The sequence below is a fragment of the Populus nigra genome, chromosome 4, assembly GCF_951802175.1.
Source record: "Populus nigra chromosome 4, ddPopNigr1.1, whole genome shotgun sequence".
Taxonomy (NCBI): domain Eukaryota; kingdom Viridiplantae; phylum Streptophyta; class Magnoliopsida; order Malpighiales; family Salicaceae; genus Populus; species Populus nigra.
The window spans coordinates 12,937,191-12,954,596 of record NC_084855.1 but is presented as its reverse complement, the minus strand read 5'-3'; the positions used below and the strand labels follow the sequence as shown (position 1 = coordinate 12,954,596).

The 17,406-nt window shown below is 32.9% G+C and overlaps 2 protein-coding genes across 3 annotated transcripts; one reads left to right on the top strand and one right to left on the bottom strand.

Moving 5' to 3' along the window:
- Positions 1-4,951: 4,951 nt before the first annotated feature.
- Positions 4,952-8,130, bottom strand: LOC133690841 (uncharacterized). The gene is made up of 4 exons (XM_062111110.1): positions 8,121-8,130; positions 7,070-7,826; positions 6,101-6,683; positions 4,952-5,265 (listed from the first exon to the last, which is right to left on the bottom strand). Exons 1-4 carry the CDS (start codon positions 8,128-8,130, stop codon positions 5,119-5,121), a joined length of 1,497 nt encoding a protein of 498 aa, XP_061967094.1. The 3' UTR covers positions 4,952-5,118.
- Positions 8,131-8,152: 22 nt separating this feature from the next.
- LOC133690889 (beclin-1-like protein) lies at positions 8,153-15,013 on the top strand. Of its 2 annotated transcripts, none has more exons than XM_062111161.1 (10): positions 8,153-8,386; positions 8,830-9,170; positions 9,300-9,470; positions 10,152-10,276; positions 10,477-10,525; positions 11,142-11,300; positions 12,286-12,371; positions 13,689-13,754; positions 14,075-14,224; positions 14,615-15,013. In XM_062111161.1, the coding sequence occupies exons 1-10, from the start codon at positions 8,230-8,232 to the stop codon at positions 14,853-14,855; spliced, it is 1,545 nt and encodes a 514-aa protein (XP_061967145.1). In that variant the 5' UTR covers positions 8,153-8,229; the 3' UTR covers positions 14,856-15,013. The 2 variants fall into 2 exon arrangements, with proteins under 2 accessions (XP_061967145.1, XP_061967144.1); XM_062111160.1 differs by having other exon boundaries at positions 8,154-8,386; positions 13,683-13,754.
- The last annotated feature ends 2,393 nt before the right edge of the window (positions 15,014-17,406 follow it).

Genomic DNA, 17,406 nt, shown 5'->3' with positions numbered 1-17,406 from the left:
TTTGGTTCTGATTAACAAACCCACGTTCTTGGTGCCCAATCGCACCCATTATTTCTTTTGCTTAGCTTTTTTTGAAAATTCACTATCCTACAAGAGCGAATAAACTGTATGATGTCAACGGTAAAATGTTGTCATTTCTTATCCACCATCATTACATCCCGATTCATTGAAGATCAGTCCTACATGGATCATTCTGCATAGGCTCTCCGTCACTCCTTCCATTGGAGTTCTCAAAGAAAACCAACACCCATTGTTAACGAGATAGGACGATTTGAGGGGCAAAAACACATAAAACCCTGCAACCCATTATATCTCTGATAATCCCTGAAATCTAACATGATCAGGAATGCATTACATAAGAACCCTGAGGACACATAAATTAAAATAAGAAGAAAAAAAATCTTCCGGATCCGTCTTTGATTTTGCATCACCAAACCTGCAACCCGTGGTTGATCAATTCGAAATCCAATGTCAAAATTGAGAGTCTAACTTGACTTGAGCACCACGCAGGTCAAACTCTGCAAGCAGTTTGGCACAAGACTCATTGACAGTGATTAAAGCTTCATTTAACATTTGATTGCTTTCTTGATTTTCAATAGTAATGAAATTTTAACACGATAAAAAAGGCCTTTGGAGTCTTTTATTAAGATTTTAATTATGTTTAATTTATCAAATTGTATTTTGCAGTCTTTAAACCCTTCAAAATCTTAAAATTTTAATTATTAATAAAATAATGCAATAAACATTAATTATTATATCACGAATATAAAAAGAATTTTCCTATGTCAGGCCCTCTACATCTGAAAAACTTGCCCTTGAATTATTTGTTAGAAATTGAACTTGACCACTCATAAAAATAAAAAACTTTGAACATAACATTGTAGCCAACATATTTAAGTATATGTTTTTGACATGTAAACTTCAAATTTTAATTTATGATATATGTATGCTAAAGAAAAATTTATATTTAAATTTACACCTTTTGTTCCTGTAAAATCCACTTATATTTCCTTTACACATTTTTGTTCTTTCAAACTTGGTCTCTTCATCATCTATGACTTATATATCTAAAAAAACTACAAGATAATATTTCATAATATCTTTAGAGGAATTATCGTGAATTAGTATGTTCTCCATGTACTTATTTGTAAGATCTTCATAATCATTATAAGATATTAATTTATGAGCTTTTTTATTTGTTCTTCACCATTAGTAAATGAAACATTGACAAGTAGAGTAGATGAATTAGAATGCCTAAGTTAGTGTTTTGTGATTAATTAATGTAAATATACATGAAAAAGAAATAATGGTTGATGAATGATTGAAGAAATTGTTGAATGTGATATATTAAACTATGAAAAACTTATAGGTAAAATGTTATAATTATTTGAATTTGATTTGAATAATTATGAAGGTAAATATGTTAATTAGAATAGAAGGGGTAATTGGATAAGGATTTCATTAGAAAAACTTGAATGAATTTCTTGTTTTGGCTAAAGATCATAACCGGCCATGAAAGGGGTTAAGGGTTAGTGAAGAAATTATTTGAGTTATGATATAATTGTGTGGAAAATAGATTATTTAGATGATGTAATTTGGTGAAGAGAATACAAATAATAAAATAAAGGAAAGAGTGATTAACGGGGAAATTTCATAAAAAAAGAAGAAGAATTATATATGATTCTAAAAGATTTGATGAAGATTTGATGATGTATGAGAGGTTGCTGGAGAGTCGCATGCGGTGAGAACCATGGTGCAACATGCAGGTACAGGTGGATGAATAATTTATCATAATTAAATAAATTATATGTTTATTTGTTGAACATTAAGATGGGTAATTATATGGAGATTTAATTTTAGGTGGATAATTAAGATCGTGATAAAAAAAGAATCAATGAATAAAAAACCTAAAAATATCCAAGAATAAATATTTAATTTTGTGGGTATTCGAAAGTGAATACTGGATTAATTGACTTTCAAATTAGAAATGTCAAAATTAAAAATATCAAAGAATAAATATGTAATTTTATGGGTATTTAAAACTGAATACCAGACTGATTGACTTTCAAATTAAAAATGTTGAAATTAGAAATATTTAAGAATGAATATTTAGTTTTTTAAGTATTTGAAAGTTAATACCGGATTGATTAGCTTTGAAATAAAAAATGTTGAAATTAGAAATATTTGAGAATGAATATTTAATTTCATGGGTATTTGAAAGTAAATACCAAATTGATTGGCTTTCAAATTGAGAATGCTAAAATTATAAATATAAAAGAATATACATTTAATTTTATGGGTATTTGAAAGTTAATATCAGATTGATTGATTTTTAAATTGATAATGCTAAAATTAAAAATATTCAAAAATTGATATCAAATTTTATTGGTAATGAAAAGGAAAAATAATAATACTACGTGGATTGAGTTTCCGCTAAATTAGGAATGTTAATATATGAAACATGTGTATGTGTGAATGTGCAATATTATTATTGAATAAAGTAAATAAATTGTTAATAAATCTAGTCTTGTACTAATGAACATGAAAATGTTTAAATTTTCGGGTTTCACTCAGCTTCACCATGATTAATGTTTAGCTACACATGAATTCTCTTTTGTATGCATTTTGTTATAAATATTTTGTGTATTAATGATGTATGAAGAGGATTATGTTTAATGTTTTGTAAACAATGCTTAAATGAATATGGTGTGTAATTAAAACTAGATGTTAAATTGTCTATAGTTACTTAATTATTAGTTCAATACGTATTTATTAGGATTCAAGGAATATATTTATGTAATGTTATTTATTTTCCTATGCTATTAACTCTTAGGTGTGTCAAGTTTGTTTCATGTCATTACTAGATTGTTTCATTTTTTTTTATTAATGAGCATTATGACATCAAAGGATTGATATATGTTGCTTTAAGTAGATTTTGAGTTATAAAACATTAGATGAAAGTTTAATATGGAGAAATTAATAGATTTATTATGGATTATGTACGTTGAAAGATTTAAAATGATTGAACTATTGAATATTGTTCATTCAAATTGTTGATGATATGAAATTGAATGATTATTGATAATTTGGATGCTCTGAATATAAAAAAACTTTACTGAAATTTCAATAAAAATATAAAAATATTGATGAATATATATATATATATATATATATATATATATTGAGTTCTTTATTCTCTTAAACATGAGATTTTGTTTAACAACTTGGAATTTAAATAGAGGTGTTACAAATTTAATCGACCAATCAAGAACTAAGTAATCATCCCAAATCAAATTTGCAGGCTAACGGCATGACATCGGCACCAACTCAAGCTTTGTTAAAAGAACCTATTTGGTGTGAGAAAAGTACTCTACACTTGTCCTATTTATTGTGAATTATAATAGTAAATTAATATTTTTGTCATTCGCTGGAAAAACCAAAGAACTAGTCTTGAAGGGTAAAAAAGTTTTTTTAAAGGGTCCATTTGTCATTCTAAAATTGTTTAAAGATATCTTAGTCTTTTTATAGTTTTTTAAACAGTTAAATTACTTTGTTACCCTTAAAAAGAAAAAAAAATCTTTGGTGTCTGGGCTTTTTTGACAATTACTTTTGCTATGCACATTGTGATTACTCTATTACCTTTGAATTGAAAAATTCTTAGGGTTGACTTTAAGGGCATAATAGTTATTTCACATTAGTGTTTTGGCAATAGTCATGTTGTCCCAGAAGCAATTCAATAATATAATTAATAAAAAAATAAAAAACAAAGAAAAGTTGATGGCATGTTCATGTGAGTCACTCTGTTATCTTCCAGCAGCACACGTGGTGGCTTATAGAGGTAGAAAATGAGTTTTCTTGGTGTTTTCTGATTCCTCACGCGATTAATGGACAACGTGTTTTACTATATGACCTTCGGTTTGATAATAATTGGCTTTCTTCTCCTTTCCCCCTCTTTTCTCTCTCTTTTTCGGATTTCATGCCTAGCCGTGCAACATCTCATATCATCCTTTTAGTTTGTTTGGTCCTTAAGATTTGGTCGATGATTTTTTAATTGTAATTTGTTTATTTCAATTAATTTATAGAATTGAATTTATTTTTTAATTTTATCCTTTATTTTTTTCAGATTTATCATTATTCTTTTGATTTTTATTTATTTTATTTAGGATGATTTTTAAAATTGATTTTTTTTACAATTTCATCATCTTTTATTATATTTATATATAAGATTTTATCCTTTTTTTATTGCTATTTGTTTTTACTTTGACAAGTTTTTTAAATTAATATATTTTTTAAAATTTCATCTTTCAACATTAAATTAAACTTAGTAATTGACTCCAAATCTAGGATTTAAGAAGTTGCGAATTTGAAAGCTTAATCCATATTTAGAAAATTTACCCGAGTTTATTTATTTATTTACTTATTTTAAAACTCATTTTTTAGTTTCATCATTAAGCATTTGATTTGATTGGATATTGGAATCCATAATTTATTTATTTATTTTTCTTTATATATGATTTTTCACTTATTTTAAAAATTACTTGGTTTATTATGGTTTCTTTTATTTGTTATTCTTTGTTAGATTTATCTTCTTTTAAAAGAATTTTCTTGAATTAAATTAAATTGATTTTTCAATATTTTTCTTAAAATATGTTGTCTAGCATGTCACCATCTTTATTTTTTCTTTTATGTCTCAGATCACGAATTAGATAAAACCAGCCCAGTCCATCGACATCTTCATATTTTTTAACTCGTAACTATGACAAAGATGACCAAAAATGGCGGTGATCAAATGTTCTCTCAAAAGGTCCCCTGAAGTCCAGGATAGTAATGCTGCAAAACTGCAAAATCATTCTAACTCTGCATGGATTAAAACTCGACTCCAGCATTCAATAGCACAGATGAATACGCTACATGGCAATTTCAGCATGCATTTGAATATGAACGCTAAGAATAACCAAGAACACATGTCGTTCTTCCACAAGCAAGCTCCAACCATTTATGTTGTGCCAAACAAGTAATAATATAACAAGTAAAAAAGTACGAATTTCAAAACTATACATTGGAAAGGAATGAAAACCTCAAAAAACTACCATGTCAGATGAATCAAAACAAGTAGGCTCATTTCTTAGCAAGTAGTTTTTTGGGAAGCTTCTCCAAAGGGGTAGATTTCAAGAGGAAAAGCCGTGCAGCGCGTTCCTGCAAAGTACCTCCACATTTAAGCCCACGGACCTGCAGCTCAGTCTTCAGCCTTTCCATGCCAAGTACCTTCAGAAGGAAACGACAAAAGAGTGTGTCAAGTAGTTGCAGAAACTGAGCTTCATTAACTAAGCAAGCATTATACCATTGATAGCAATGAAAATGCAGACATGCTATTTTATATCATAAGTTCATGTTTGCATTAACAAATGAGCCATCAGCTCTCAGTGATTGGAAAAACATGTTCTCCTATATTTATTTAGGCTTATTTCCGATGGCTTCTGGAAGAGATAGAAATACAGCTCAAGTTACAGTTCTCGAACCACATCTCTAATCAGAGCAGCAACAAGTCTTATTGCTCCAATTTCTGTTAATTGTTTGATCAGGAAAACCATCCAGGTCCATAAATTCAAATTTGGAACACCTACCCTATCCCAGCAGTCGCAAGACCCATGCAGAGACATAGGCATACTACAGCAGAGTGAAAAGTTGAAAGTTGATTAAGCAGCTGACCTTCTGACCAACCTTCTATTACTTTGCTTACTTCGTTAGAAATACAATAGTGAAGAAATGAAGAAAAATGAAGATGGAAGGGTAGTCAAGAGGTCGCAATTCCATTCACACTCAACCTATAACGCTAATCATGACATGTGACCCTAGGTTTCTGATACATGCATATCGACTTCTTTTGTCTACTCAACTGTACTCAATAAAAGCATAATTTCCCAGTGGTATTAACTCTATGGATCCTTGTTCTCCATCCACATGTGTAAGATCACATCATTATGTATTGCTAACCACATAATTTTTGTTTTTGATAGGTCAAAACTTTGATATAAAGAAATGGGAATTGACAACATGGCACTTAGTCAAGCAAATTAAGTAAATGTGTTGATGAACACACCTCCAACTCTGATGCTGAATTGAATTCATCAAAAATTAGTGGTTTCTCCATATCTCCATTGCCTTCGTTAACTAATTCATTTGACTCAGGTTTTGATTGAGAGAAACCATTGGCTTCAGGAATAACCAGTCCGCTTTCAATAATTCCTCCATTTCCAGAACTTGAAGCATCTGGACATTGAGAATCAGGTCCAACATTCTCCTTCTTTTCAGCCTCAAGTGCTTCAGTTTCAGAAATCTCTTCTGTCTTCAAGCAAGCTACATTGGCATTCTGTGCTACTGTTTCCTCAAGAATCTGTGCTTCAACCAATTCATCCTCTTTGTTCAAGGCAACTTCTCCACAGGGATTAGATTTCAAGCTTCGCTCTGAAGAAGCCTCCTTTTCTTCCTCAGAGCTGCATGAGGCACCACCAGAACATTCTCCGTCTCGAATTCCAGTAACTGAGTCTGAATTTCCCTCAACTTCTTTATTTGAATCTGAATGACTACCATTATTTAAAACAACAGATTTCTCATTTTCCTCATCACTGCTATCTTCGTCCATTCCTTCACTGTCACTTTCATCCACTTTTCTCTTGCCCATCCTAACAAAAATTCAATCAACAAAAATTCAATGTATGCATTACACGGAAGATAGGAAAGAGACAAAAATACAACACCACTAAGAAGAATCAGGTAAAATGGTCCAAGAAAACATGTTTCAAGCATAAAATTTTCATTACCATGCGCACCAAAACAACACTAATCACACACCTACACAATTTCGATAACCTAGAAACTTGAGGTTACTAAATCAGAATCCTATATAGCACATAAAAATTCAACTTTGCACTCCCAAACCCTTAATCTTCATTTTCATACACCCCGCTATAAACCTTTCCAATTTTCAAAACTTAAACTATTTCTTATCCAGCTAAGAAATAAAGAAAAAAGCAAAAGCATTTAAATCCAAAAAGTTAAGAACACTCACCAAATCTTTAATTTCTTCGCTTCTGCGCCGTCCACAACCCCCTTCCCCTTCCCCTTTCTCTTCCTAAACCCATTCCCATTCCCAAGAACCTCCCTCACAGCCTCCTCAACTACTGCAGCACATTTCGCCGAGTCCTCCCTATACTTTGCCACATACTTCTCCGCCTCACCATCTCCAACCCCTTTCTTCCCTTTCTTAGCCTTCTTCTTAATAAACTCCTCCGCCATCTTCTCCATCCTCCTATCCTCTTCCTCCGCCTTCCACTCCTCCAACTTCTTCTCCGCATTCACATGCCTTAACCTCCTTCCACTCATATCCCGACACGCGTCAAAATTATTCGTCTTCTTTTGGCCCGCTTTTGTAGCGGCCCCACGGAGAAGTGACCCGAAACCGCCTTTGCCACCTAGGAGACGGAGGAGAAGACAGACGGTGGATTCGGGGGTAGTGATGATTGCATCGTCGTTTAATTGCAACCCTCTGCACATCAAGCGTTGATAGTGAATAGGGATTTGAGTGACTTGGAAGATTTGCTGCTTGATTGCTTGGGCGGTACATGAGCTTGGGGTTTTGAAATTCAAGACTTTTGTTTTGCCGTCTAGAAATTTTGCGAAGATCTGGAAGGGCATAGGATCCTTGTGATCTTCCATTGCTGCTGGTTTTGGTTTTGGTTTTGGTTTTGGAGAAGGGAAACTGATTGAGAAGATTTTGGTCAAAGAGGGGAATGGAGGCAGGATGCCCTTAAATTGAAAGGAAAGCCCTCATTGTTTTTGGGCTGTGATGGGCTTGTGAATTTTGGGTTGTCACTTGGGCTTATAGTTGACTATATTAAAATCCAAATTTCATTGTATTTTCATCCTTTTCTATTTTGACTATTGCATCCCTTAAAAAGATGGGTGGGTTGGGCTGGCCCGTTGGGAGATTGTGACTTGAGTCAGACTTATGGGTTTGGAATTCTTACACGGGCACCTCCAAAGTCTTCTAGGCTCAAGGCTCAAGGCTCAGGCCAGCCCGTCGAGCTACGGCTAGTCTAGTAGCCTACCCTTCTAAAAACATTTTCCCATAAAATAAATAAATAAAAAACCTCGAAACTGCTATGGTATTGTTTAGTTTAGCTAGCAAAAACAAAACAGAAAAAGGAAAAGAAAGTAACCAAATTACCAATGAAGGAGGAGGATCCTATGAGCGATAGGAATCAGACCTTTCAAGCGGATCCAAATCTTCCTCGATGGGTTTGCCAGAACTGCCGCAACCCTCTTTGCATCGTCGGCGTCGATTCCTTCGCCGACAAGTTCTTGAACGACTCTTCTTCTCGTTCCGGTTAGCCTTTTCTTTTTTCTTTTTAAAAACTTCAAATCTCTGTTATAGAATTATCTGTGTTTATGACTTGCGATTGATGGAATTTGAATTGGTTTTGTGGTTTTCACTGGGAAAGATGGATGGGTTTTTGGTTGAGTGTGGAGGAGATTAAATTGTTACTGAATTGTTTGAATTAATCATTCTCATATCTTAATCTTATCCTCAAACTGTGAGATTTATTCAGTGGCTTATGGCGATTATTGAATTTTAGTCTGTCAACTGAAAGTTAACTGCTATCATCAGTCACCTTACTAATTGGGGGTTTAAAAACGCGACCGGTCCAATAGCTTTCGATGTTTTGAGTTTGTAAAATCTAGGCCGATTTATCTAGCTAGAACATGCTTCATTGTAAGGGGGTATTTGATTTTTTCTTTTTTTGATTGCCTGGAATGGGATAAATGCAGGAATGCAGGGCTGTTCTGTACATGGGGCCAACAGCATTTTAGGCTTAACACGTATGGACAATTCTTTTGTTGTGTTGCCAAAGCAAAAGCCCCAGGCACCAGGAGTCCCTCCACGTCCTCGTAGTGGAGCTGTTCAGCCTGATACTGGCCAGTCTGGCAAGGCAATGGAAGAATCCTTTGTGGTCGTGTACAAGTCCGAGCCATCATCTGATGGAGGTGGTTCGCATTTGCCATCAATAGAAGGAGGGCCTAATGGTCAGCTGCATCCCAATAATGCTGGATTCAACTCTACCATAACTGTTCTCAAACGAGCATTTGAGATTGCCACAACCCAGACACAGGTATAAAAATCTCAAGGTCTTTAGATTGGTTTTCACTAGTCTTAGGGATCATGGTCTGTGCGGCTGATGTCGAGGATTGTTATTGGTGCATTGGGATCATGATCTTTGTTTTTCATTTTGTGCTTCCAGGTTGAGCAACCTTTATGCCTTGAATGCATGAGGGTGTTATCCGATAAGCTCAATAAGGAGGTTGAAGATGTAAACAGGGACATTGAAGCTTATGAAGCCTGCCTTCAGCGCTTGGAGGGGGAAGCTCGTGATGTTCTTAGTGAGGCTGATTTTCTTAAAGAGAAACTAAAGGTGCCTACTTATTAACCAGCTCCTTTGCATTCATCTATAAACATGCCAGGAAGGTTTATGAAACCTCATTCATGGATCAAGGCATCTTTAGATGGTAAAAATTAAAATATATTCTGATTTTTAGCAAGTCCTTTGCTTTATACTGAATTGTTGGTATACCTGCTGGGCTACTACAGAATCGTATTGCATTGATATGAGGAATTAAAATGTTTTATAATTCCTTTAATTTCAACCTTTTCCTTTGCTTTAGCTGGGTTGTGGCTGCAGGCTATCCTGCATGCAGTTGAATGTACTTTTGAGTTCCAGTTTAATCTGCTATTATGGAGATGATGGGTATAATTTCAAGAATTGATGTGATGAGTATCAGGAATCCTGGTCTATTAGTGATATCAAATTCTTTCCGTTCTCTAAGTAATGAAGCAGAAGTTTAAGAAATTTAAATGGATAAACAAAGTTGCTAACTATTGGGTTGGTTTTCTGTTAAACTAAATAATAATTTGTATATAAAGTTATGGACAGATCACAGAAATAGTGCTGGTTCAATTTACTTGAACATGCTAACAATCTTATTTGGAAAGGAAAAGGAAAGAAAGAATTTGTCATGGGTGATAACCTTTTGAATATTATATTTTCTATCTGATATCAAAATACTCATTTGATTATTTCTGGACACTCTTTAAGATTGAGGAAGAAGAAAGAAAACTTGAAGCAGCAATTCAAGAAACAGAGAAACAATATGCAGAAGTAAATGCTGAGCTGAAGGAACTAGAAATTAAATCTGACCGCTTTAAAGACTTGGAGGAGCGGTAAGTTTCTTCCCTGTTTTTGGCTTTCAATTTCTACTTATGTGTGTGCATGCTTGACTAGATTGTTCCTTTCTGAACTGACCATCTTAGAGATTGACGTTTCAATGTAATATTTGTTTTATTGGAATGCACATCATGCATTAGAAACTTCAGCTCATGAGTTGTTAGCTGTTCATGTTTACAAATTCAATTTGTAACAGGTATTGGCAGGAGTTCAATAATTTTCAGTTTCAGTTAATTTCTCATCAGGTGTGTTGCTGATTATCTACTTTTTGTAGTTTCTCTGTTCCACTAACACTGCATTTCATCAGATATAAATGATTGTTCTGCCTTACTTTTTTGGTTTGATTTGGCTGTCATTCTAAAATGGTTTTAGAGCGTCGTACGGCATGTTGAATGTCATCTATTGATCAAATATCTTTGTTTCCATTACACTCTTATTGTTTATCCATCTTATATGTCCACAAGAGCTGGATAGAGAGGTTGTTTTTGTACAATGAAATTTTTAATTGATCATTAGAAACCTTTTACATGCAAATCAATAAGGTGTCTTTACACGAATTCTCTAGATGGATATTGTGTTAATATTGTCCTTGCAATGACAATATTTAAAGCAGTCTGATACATAGAGCAGCAGCAGCAACAAGACATCTTTCTTTGGTAAATTGTTTACCTTCAAGCTCAACATGGTAAATGAATTAACGCATCTTTATGTTAACTTTCTTGGTGGAAGCTACATAGATATTACCCTTCTGGTTACTAATTTGTAAACATTTTTGTGAATCCATCACTGATCCTGAAGATGTATGCTTATTCAAATGCTGCTTTTTTTATGGCCTTTTATGACAAAAAACTTGGTCAACAGGAAGAGAGAGATGCAATTCTGGCAAAAATTGAAGTTTCACAAGCTCATTTGGAATTGTTGAAGAAAACTAATGTACTGAATGATGCCTTCCCCATCCATCATGATGGAGAGTTTGGTACAATAAACAACTTTCGACTTGGAAGGCTTCCTAAAATTGCGGTAAAGAAATAAGCATATACTTCTCCTTTTCTTTTTTTCTGCTTTTAAAGATTCTGTGCTGGGGGTTTGATCATAAGGCTTGTCCTTTTTCATCTTCATCATTTGGATATGACAGCTGGAATTTTTTATGCTACACAGAAATGCACTGTATTCTCACCTAGGTATTCTAGGCACCAAGTTAAAATGAAATAAACACCCTCCTTTTTTTTTCCCCTTGGCTATTTGTAATCGGCCCTAATGTAAAGGTGGGTTGATTTTAGGTTCAACTTTCCATCAAGATGGTACTAAATCGAGCTCAAGCCAGAAAAACCATAATCCCAACTATTACTATTAGATTATTCAATTTCTATGTTGAAGATTATTTGTAAAGCATTCAATAGGGAAATCTTGTCAGATAGTGTGGCACATGGTCTATCGTCTATGTGCTTTTACAGATGCAGATTTAAATATGGACTCTTTAGTCATGTACTCTATGTTTTTGGGGAAACTCATACACGTCATAATGAACTAATATTCTGTCATTCATATAAATTGGCAAATGTTGATAGTCATGGATCTAGATAGAGATCTGGGAGTGGAGAGGGAGTGCTTTTTTTTTCTTTTTTTCTTTTTTTTTGGGTGGGGGGGGGGGGTTGTTGATGAGATATAGATTGTGGGCGGTCATGCCTCGCTGAGTTTAGAATTCCTGGTCAAGGGTCATGTTGAGTAAAAGAATAACCTAAGTGCAAATGTCCTCTTGCTCTGACAATTACAGGAATTCCTTCATCAAGCTGATTTAAACTGCTATTCAGGACTTCTTTTCTGTGTAATAGTTTGCTTGGATACTTCTGTATTTCTGAGCGTGAAGATGTCTTGATTGGTTCTGCAGGTCTTATAACTTTATGCTGCTGTTAAACATGGAGTAATGTTTTCTTATAAAGTACCATTTCTTCTAGTCTTGCCATTGTTCTTTACTATTTGTTGATGAGGTTGTATGAACATGCAGGTTGAATGGGATGAGATAAATGCTGCCTGGGGCCAAGCCTGCCTTCTCCTTCACACAATGTGCCAATACTTCAAGCCAAAGTTTCAGTATCCTTTGTTTCATATTACATATTTGCTTCCCATCAGCCATCTGTGAAGAAAAACAATCTATTAAAATTCCTTGATACATTCAATCTGAAATGAGCATGGAGATGCTGAAAAACTAGCCCTTATTGTTAAAAGAGATTATGTCCTCGAGTACCTACATGATGCTTCTTGATAAGTTAATACATGAACCAATATATGATATGCCATATGTTTGAGAAGCATAGACCATGGTGAATTTTTTTGCTCTTTGTTCTGTGAAATGACTTGATAGATAGAAGAACTTTTTTCTTGCCTTTGAGAGGTGGTGGTATTTTTACAGGAACCAGTATATAATGATGCGTCTTAATAAGTTAATACAGGAACCAATATATAATATGCCATATGTTTGGGAAGCATAAACCATGGTGGATTTTTTAGCTCCTTGTTACATATAGAAAAACTTTTTTCTTGCCTTTGAGAGGTGGTGGTATTTTTACAGGAACCATATATAATGATCCATCTTGATAAGTTAATTCAGGAACCAATATATGATATGCCATATGTTTGAGAAGCATAAACCGTGGTGGATTTTTTAGCTCTTTGTTCTGTGAAATGACTTGACATATAGAAGAACTTTTTGCTTGCCTTTGAGAGGTGGTGGTATTATTAACCATATTTTCTAGCATTTTTATTAGGCGTGCATATCCCAGGTTGTGCACTTACCTCTGTAAGTAGTAGTTTCAACCTGATTTTTAGGACCCTGAATGCACTAAGCATAGATACTGGCAACAACTACTAATCTTTTTATTCAAGTAATAATAACTTTTAGTCCGTGTTATTTTTATATGTCTAAATTGATTGTTAGCTGCTGTCACTACCACTGCAAGTTTTCTTTTTAAAGTAATTTATAAACAGAAACAAAAAATATCTTTGATATGAAAGATACAAGTATTCATTAGATGTGGAGTTACATATTTGGCAATTTAGTTATGTCAAAAACCTGCTCTGGGTGTTTACAAGTTTAAAACATGTGCTTTAGCAGAAAATTGATTGTCTGATTTCTCAAGGTATTGCAAATCTGACCTGGTGCAGTAAATCTATCTTTTAATTAGATTATATTATAGAATATGTTGTAACTTTACTTGCGTTTGGCATTCAATTTTTCCTTCTTTGATGGACACCTAATGTTAAAGTCTTTGTGTTTCCTTCCACAAGTTTTCTGTTTGAGAAAACCATCTGGCTTTGAGCTTTTAAAGCATCTTTTTAAAATTGAAGTTCATAGTTTCAAAATCATGTAAAGTGATAGCCATGTCCTTAATTTTTACTTTCTAGATATAGAATAAAAATACTTCCTATGGGGAGTTACCCCCGGATTATGGACAGCAGCAACAATATCTACGAGCTGTAAGTATTAATTACTCCTTCATATATTATTGTGTTCCTAATATGATTCAATTTATTATGGAGAATGTGATTTGAGAACGAAAGCTTTATCCTGTTATGGGAAATGTAATTCGAGTATGAAACCTTTATCCTATGAATAGATGATGCAGCATGCATGAAAAGGGGATGTGGTGGATTTAATTTTGGTTCCATTTGTCTGGATGGCCTGGTTTGATCATTAGGACTAGTTGTCAGATTGGATCTGCAAATTATGAATATGGTTTACACTTGAATTTTTCACTGCCTTTTGGATTCTTTTGGCTGATATGAGCTTTTCTTAGGTTTGGTCCAGTGAACTTGTTTTGGAGTACTCGCTATGATAAAGCAATGACTTTGTTCCTAACATGCCTCAAGGACTTTGCGGGGTTTGCATATTCAAAGGATCAAGAAAACAACATTCCACCTGAGAAACGCTTCAAACTTCCATATAAGTAAGTTTTGTCGCCTTCATGAAATATGACAAAATAATGGATTGCCAAGTTTTCTAATTCTGTGGACTAATTTTTTCAAGTTCATCTGTTGCTTTACAAAACATGGCTGGTTTCAAGGAGCATATGTTGAAATTTCAATGTAGTGTCAGCAGTTGTATTTGGTGAACCTTTTTACATTTTTGTTTAATTAGATTACATGTGTGTGTGTGTGAAAGAAAAAAGATGCATGTAAAAGGATTTCACCATTGATGGTGCTATTGAATTTTTGCATGGACATGAAGGTATGAAAAACTTATTCCTCGGATCAATGTATTGGTGGGAAATGTTTGTTTAGAAATTCTTTTTTGTGCCTTGCTGCTTGCAACTCAATCATACAAATAAATCTTGCAGGATTGAGAATGACAAAGTGGAAAGCCACTCTATTACACAGAGCTTCAATAAACAGGAGAATTGGACCAAAGCACTCAAGTACACGCTCTGCAATTTGAAATGGGCTCTCTATTGGTTTATTGGAAATACAAACTTCCAGCCCCTTACTGCAATGGTGTCTCCCCGAGTTGAAGTTGCAGCTGTAAATTCTTTCTACACAAAGCGTGGTAATGATTCCAAGGCTGAATCTAGACGTCCGTGAAACATGCTGCAGAATCGCAAATCATGCAACATAATATATCAACGTGTAAATAGAAATAGGTATTCTGCTGTGCAAATCCCATTTTCATTTCTAGTATTGTATATGATACCTGTTTCAAATATTCGTGATGGAAAATAGATCTTGCTCTTTTTTCTTCACCATTTCCTTTACTGTAGACAATTCAATTACCTTGCTTTGAACATAACTCGTATTTGCAGACTCTGAGAGCCCTGGATTTCATTTAGTATTTATCTATTTGCTATGGAGTAAAACTAAAAAAAATGAATAAAAATAACCCCAAGTTTTTTTTTTTGTTAGTATTTAAAAAATATCACTTCCAACAAAAATAAGGAAGAATGTTTTCTAGGCTTATGTTAGGGTTTTGAGGTTTCTATTTGAGAGTTTTTCGCCATTTTTTTTTAAATGGTATGTCTATTTGAGATTTTTTCACCAATGTTGGTGTTTGGTGTGCTGATGGTTTAAAATTTCTTCATTTGTTTTTATTTTCTCTATTAGGTTTTCTTTACGTAGCAAATAGTGAATTCAATTAGGAAATGATTTGAAAAAGTATATTGTTACTTTTCAATGTTTAACTGTAGAATATAAAATGAGTTGAAGATCATTTTTTGGTGTTTGATCGTGTTTTAAAAAATAAGCTTGAAAATAATATATATAGCAGCACATTTGCTGCTTGCAAGACAAATTCCAATCACAGGTGCAGACAGTGCTAATTTAAATATTGCTCACAACATATTTTCATCTTTCGGTTTGAACAAAAAACTTGTAGTCCCAAAAATTTAAAAGCTTCAAAAAAGAAGTAATAGTAATAGGAGTGCGCAGAACGCTTACAGACATTACTAGACAGATGGTACATGCTACGCTGTGGGGTGGGGTTATTTTTTTTAATATAAAAATTGATATTCATGTAATATCAATGCTTTAAAAAGAAATGGAAAAAATTAATAATTTAATAATTAAAAAAACAATGTATTTATTGTTAGAGTAGTGATCCGGAAAACAAACACAATAAAATATTATCAAGTAAGCATTTCATGTTTACACTCACACAATTAATTTAACTTAATTAATTAAATAGGTATCAAAATTGTAAAAAACAATTGTAAAAAAAAATTAAAAAAATCACCTCAAATAAAAAAAAAATTAGGTATCAAAATAACAAATAAAAAAAATCAATGGGAGATAAAATTTTAAAAAAAAGTTCATAAATTATTCTAAATAAAAAAAGTTATAATCAAGAGAATAGTGATCAAATCTTAAGGATAATAAACCTCTAGGGCTTATTTGATTTTTTAAAAGGCCAGCATCAAAATCGAAGAGGAGAAGAAAAAAAAAAAGTTACACGCGCTAAACTAGTAAGAATTATTTCAGACACACCACAATACATGGAGGGGACGTCAAGACGCTTCAGTCACTGTCTTGGAAGTAAGATTTTGATCACTAAACAACACCACATGCTTTCTGGATCCTACAGGCACTGTTCACACACCTCTAGTTTTGTTTTTAAATTTGTTTATTTATCAAATTACTCTAATGCCCCTAATAACACTCAATGACTAACAAATAACTAAATGTGAAAGACAAAAGAACCCTTAAATCAAAAGCAAAGGTTTTTAAATTTCAAGAGCAATAAAGTAATTTAATTGTGTTAAAATTAAGTTGAAGATCAAAAAACCTCTTTACCCAAGTTTAATGTTTTTTTGCCTTCAAAAGTAATTTAGTAAGTACAATAAAAATATAAAAAGACTAATTAACCTTATTTATTATTGTAATGACCTATAAGTTTTATGAAAAAGATCTTCCTACCTCTAAAACCAAGTTAAATAAGTTTGTTCTTCAAGAAAAATATAATAATTTTAATGTGCGAATACATAGTAAAATGTGAGTGTATATAAAGTAAAATACCGAGCCCTCTTACTATATATTTTTTTAAAAATATAATTGTAATATATTATTGTTAAGAACTACACAAACATAAAACAACCTTGCAAATTTGTTACTAGCTTGCTAATGGAAAAGTGGCCTAAAAATTAGTGGGCCGGAAGGTGGAAACTAGAGCAATGAATGCTTCGACGTCGTCTTTCATATTTGAGTATAAGAAATGGAGGATTTTCTTTCATCGGGAAGAAAAAAGAAAATCAAAGCCAAACATGATGTATGCCACCTTATTTTTTTTCTTTTTTGAGAAGCTTGTATGATATATACCATCACCACCACCTTAGTTGCCAGAAAATATTTGAATAAAAAAAAATCTATAATATTGAATATTGAATTATTATGTTTTGTTGAAATTGTTTTCCATTTAAAACATTAAAAATAAGTTCATGAAAATATTTTTCAGTGAATCCTAAAGCGTATTAACTTATAAATAAAATATATTAACTTGATAAAAAATTATTTTTTTAACAATATCATCTCTCATGATATTTACTCATATCATAGCAACCATAATCGCTCTAAAACCATCACCATCACGGTCTCTCCGTTCACCATTATAACCATCATTTTGTTATTAATATAATTATTATCATTA

Excerpts from the sequence above, each read along its gene's own strand:
- LOC133690841 (XM_062111110.1), bottom strand. Across the intron at positions 6,684-7,069 it reads GCGAAGAAATTAAAGATTTG|GATGGGCAAGAGAAAAGTGG; the intron begins GTGAGTGTTCTT and ends AATTTTTGTTAG. Across the intron at positions 5,266-6,100 it reads ATTCAGCATCAGAGTTGGAG|GTACTTGGCATGGAAAGGCT; the intron begins GTGTGTTCATCA and ends TTCCTTCTGAAG.
- LOC133690889 (XM_062111160.1), top strand. The coding sequence starts at position 8,230 with ATGAAGGAGGAGGATCCTATGAGCGATAGGAATCAGACCTTTCAAGCG. Across the intron at positions 8,387-8,829 it reads CGACTCTTCTTCTCGTTCCG|GAATGCAGGGCTGTTCTGTA; the intron begins GTTAGCCTTTTC and ends GGATAAATGCAG. Across the intron at positions 13,755-14,074 it reads AGCAACAATATCTACGAGCT|GTTTGGTCCAGTGAACTTGT; the intron begins GTAAGTATTAAT and ends AGCTTTTCTTAG.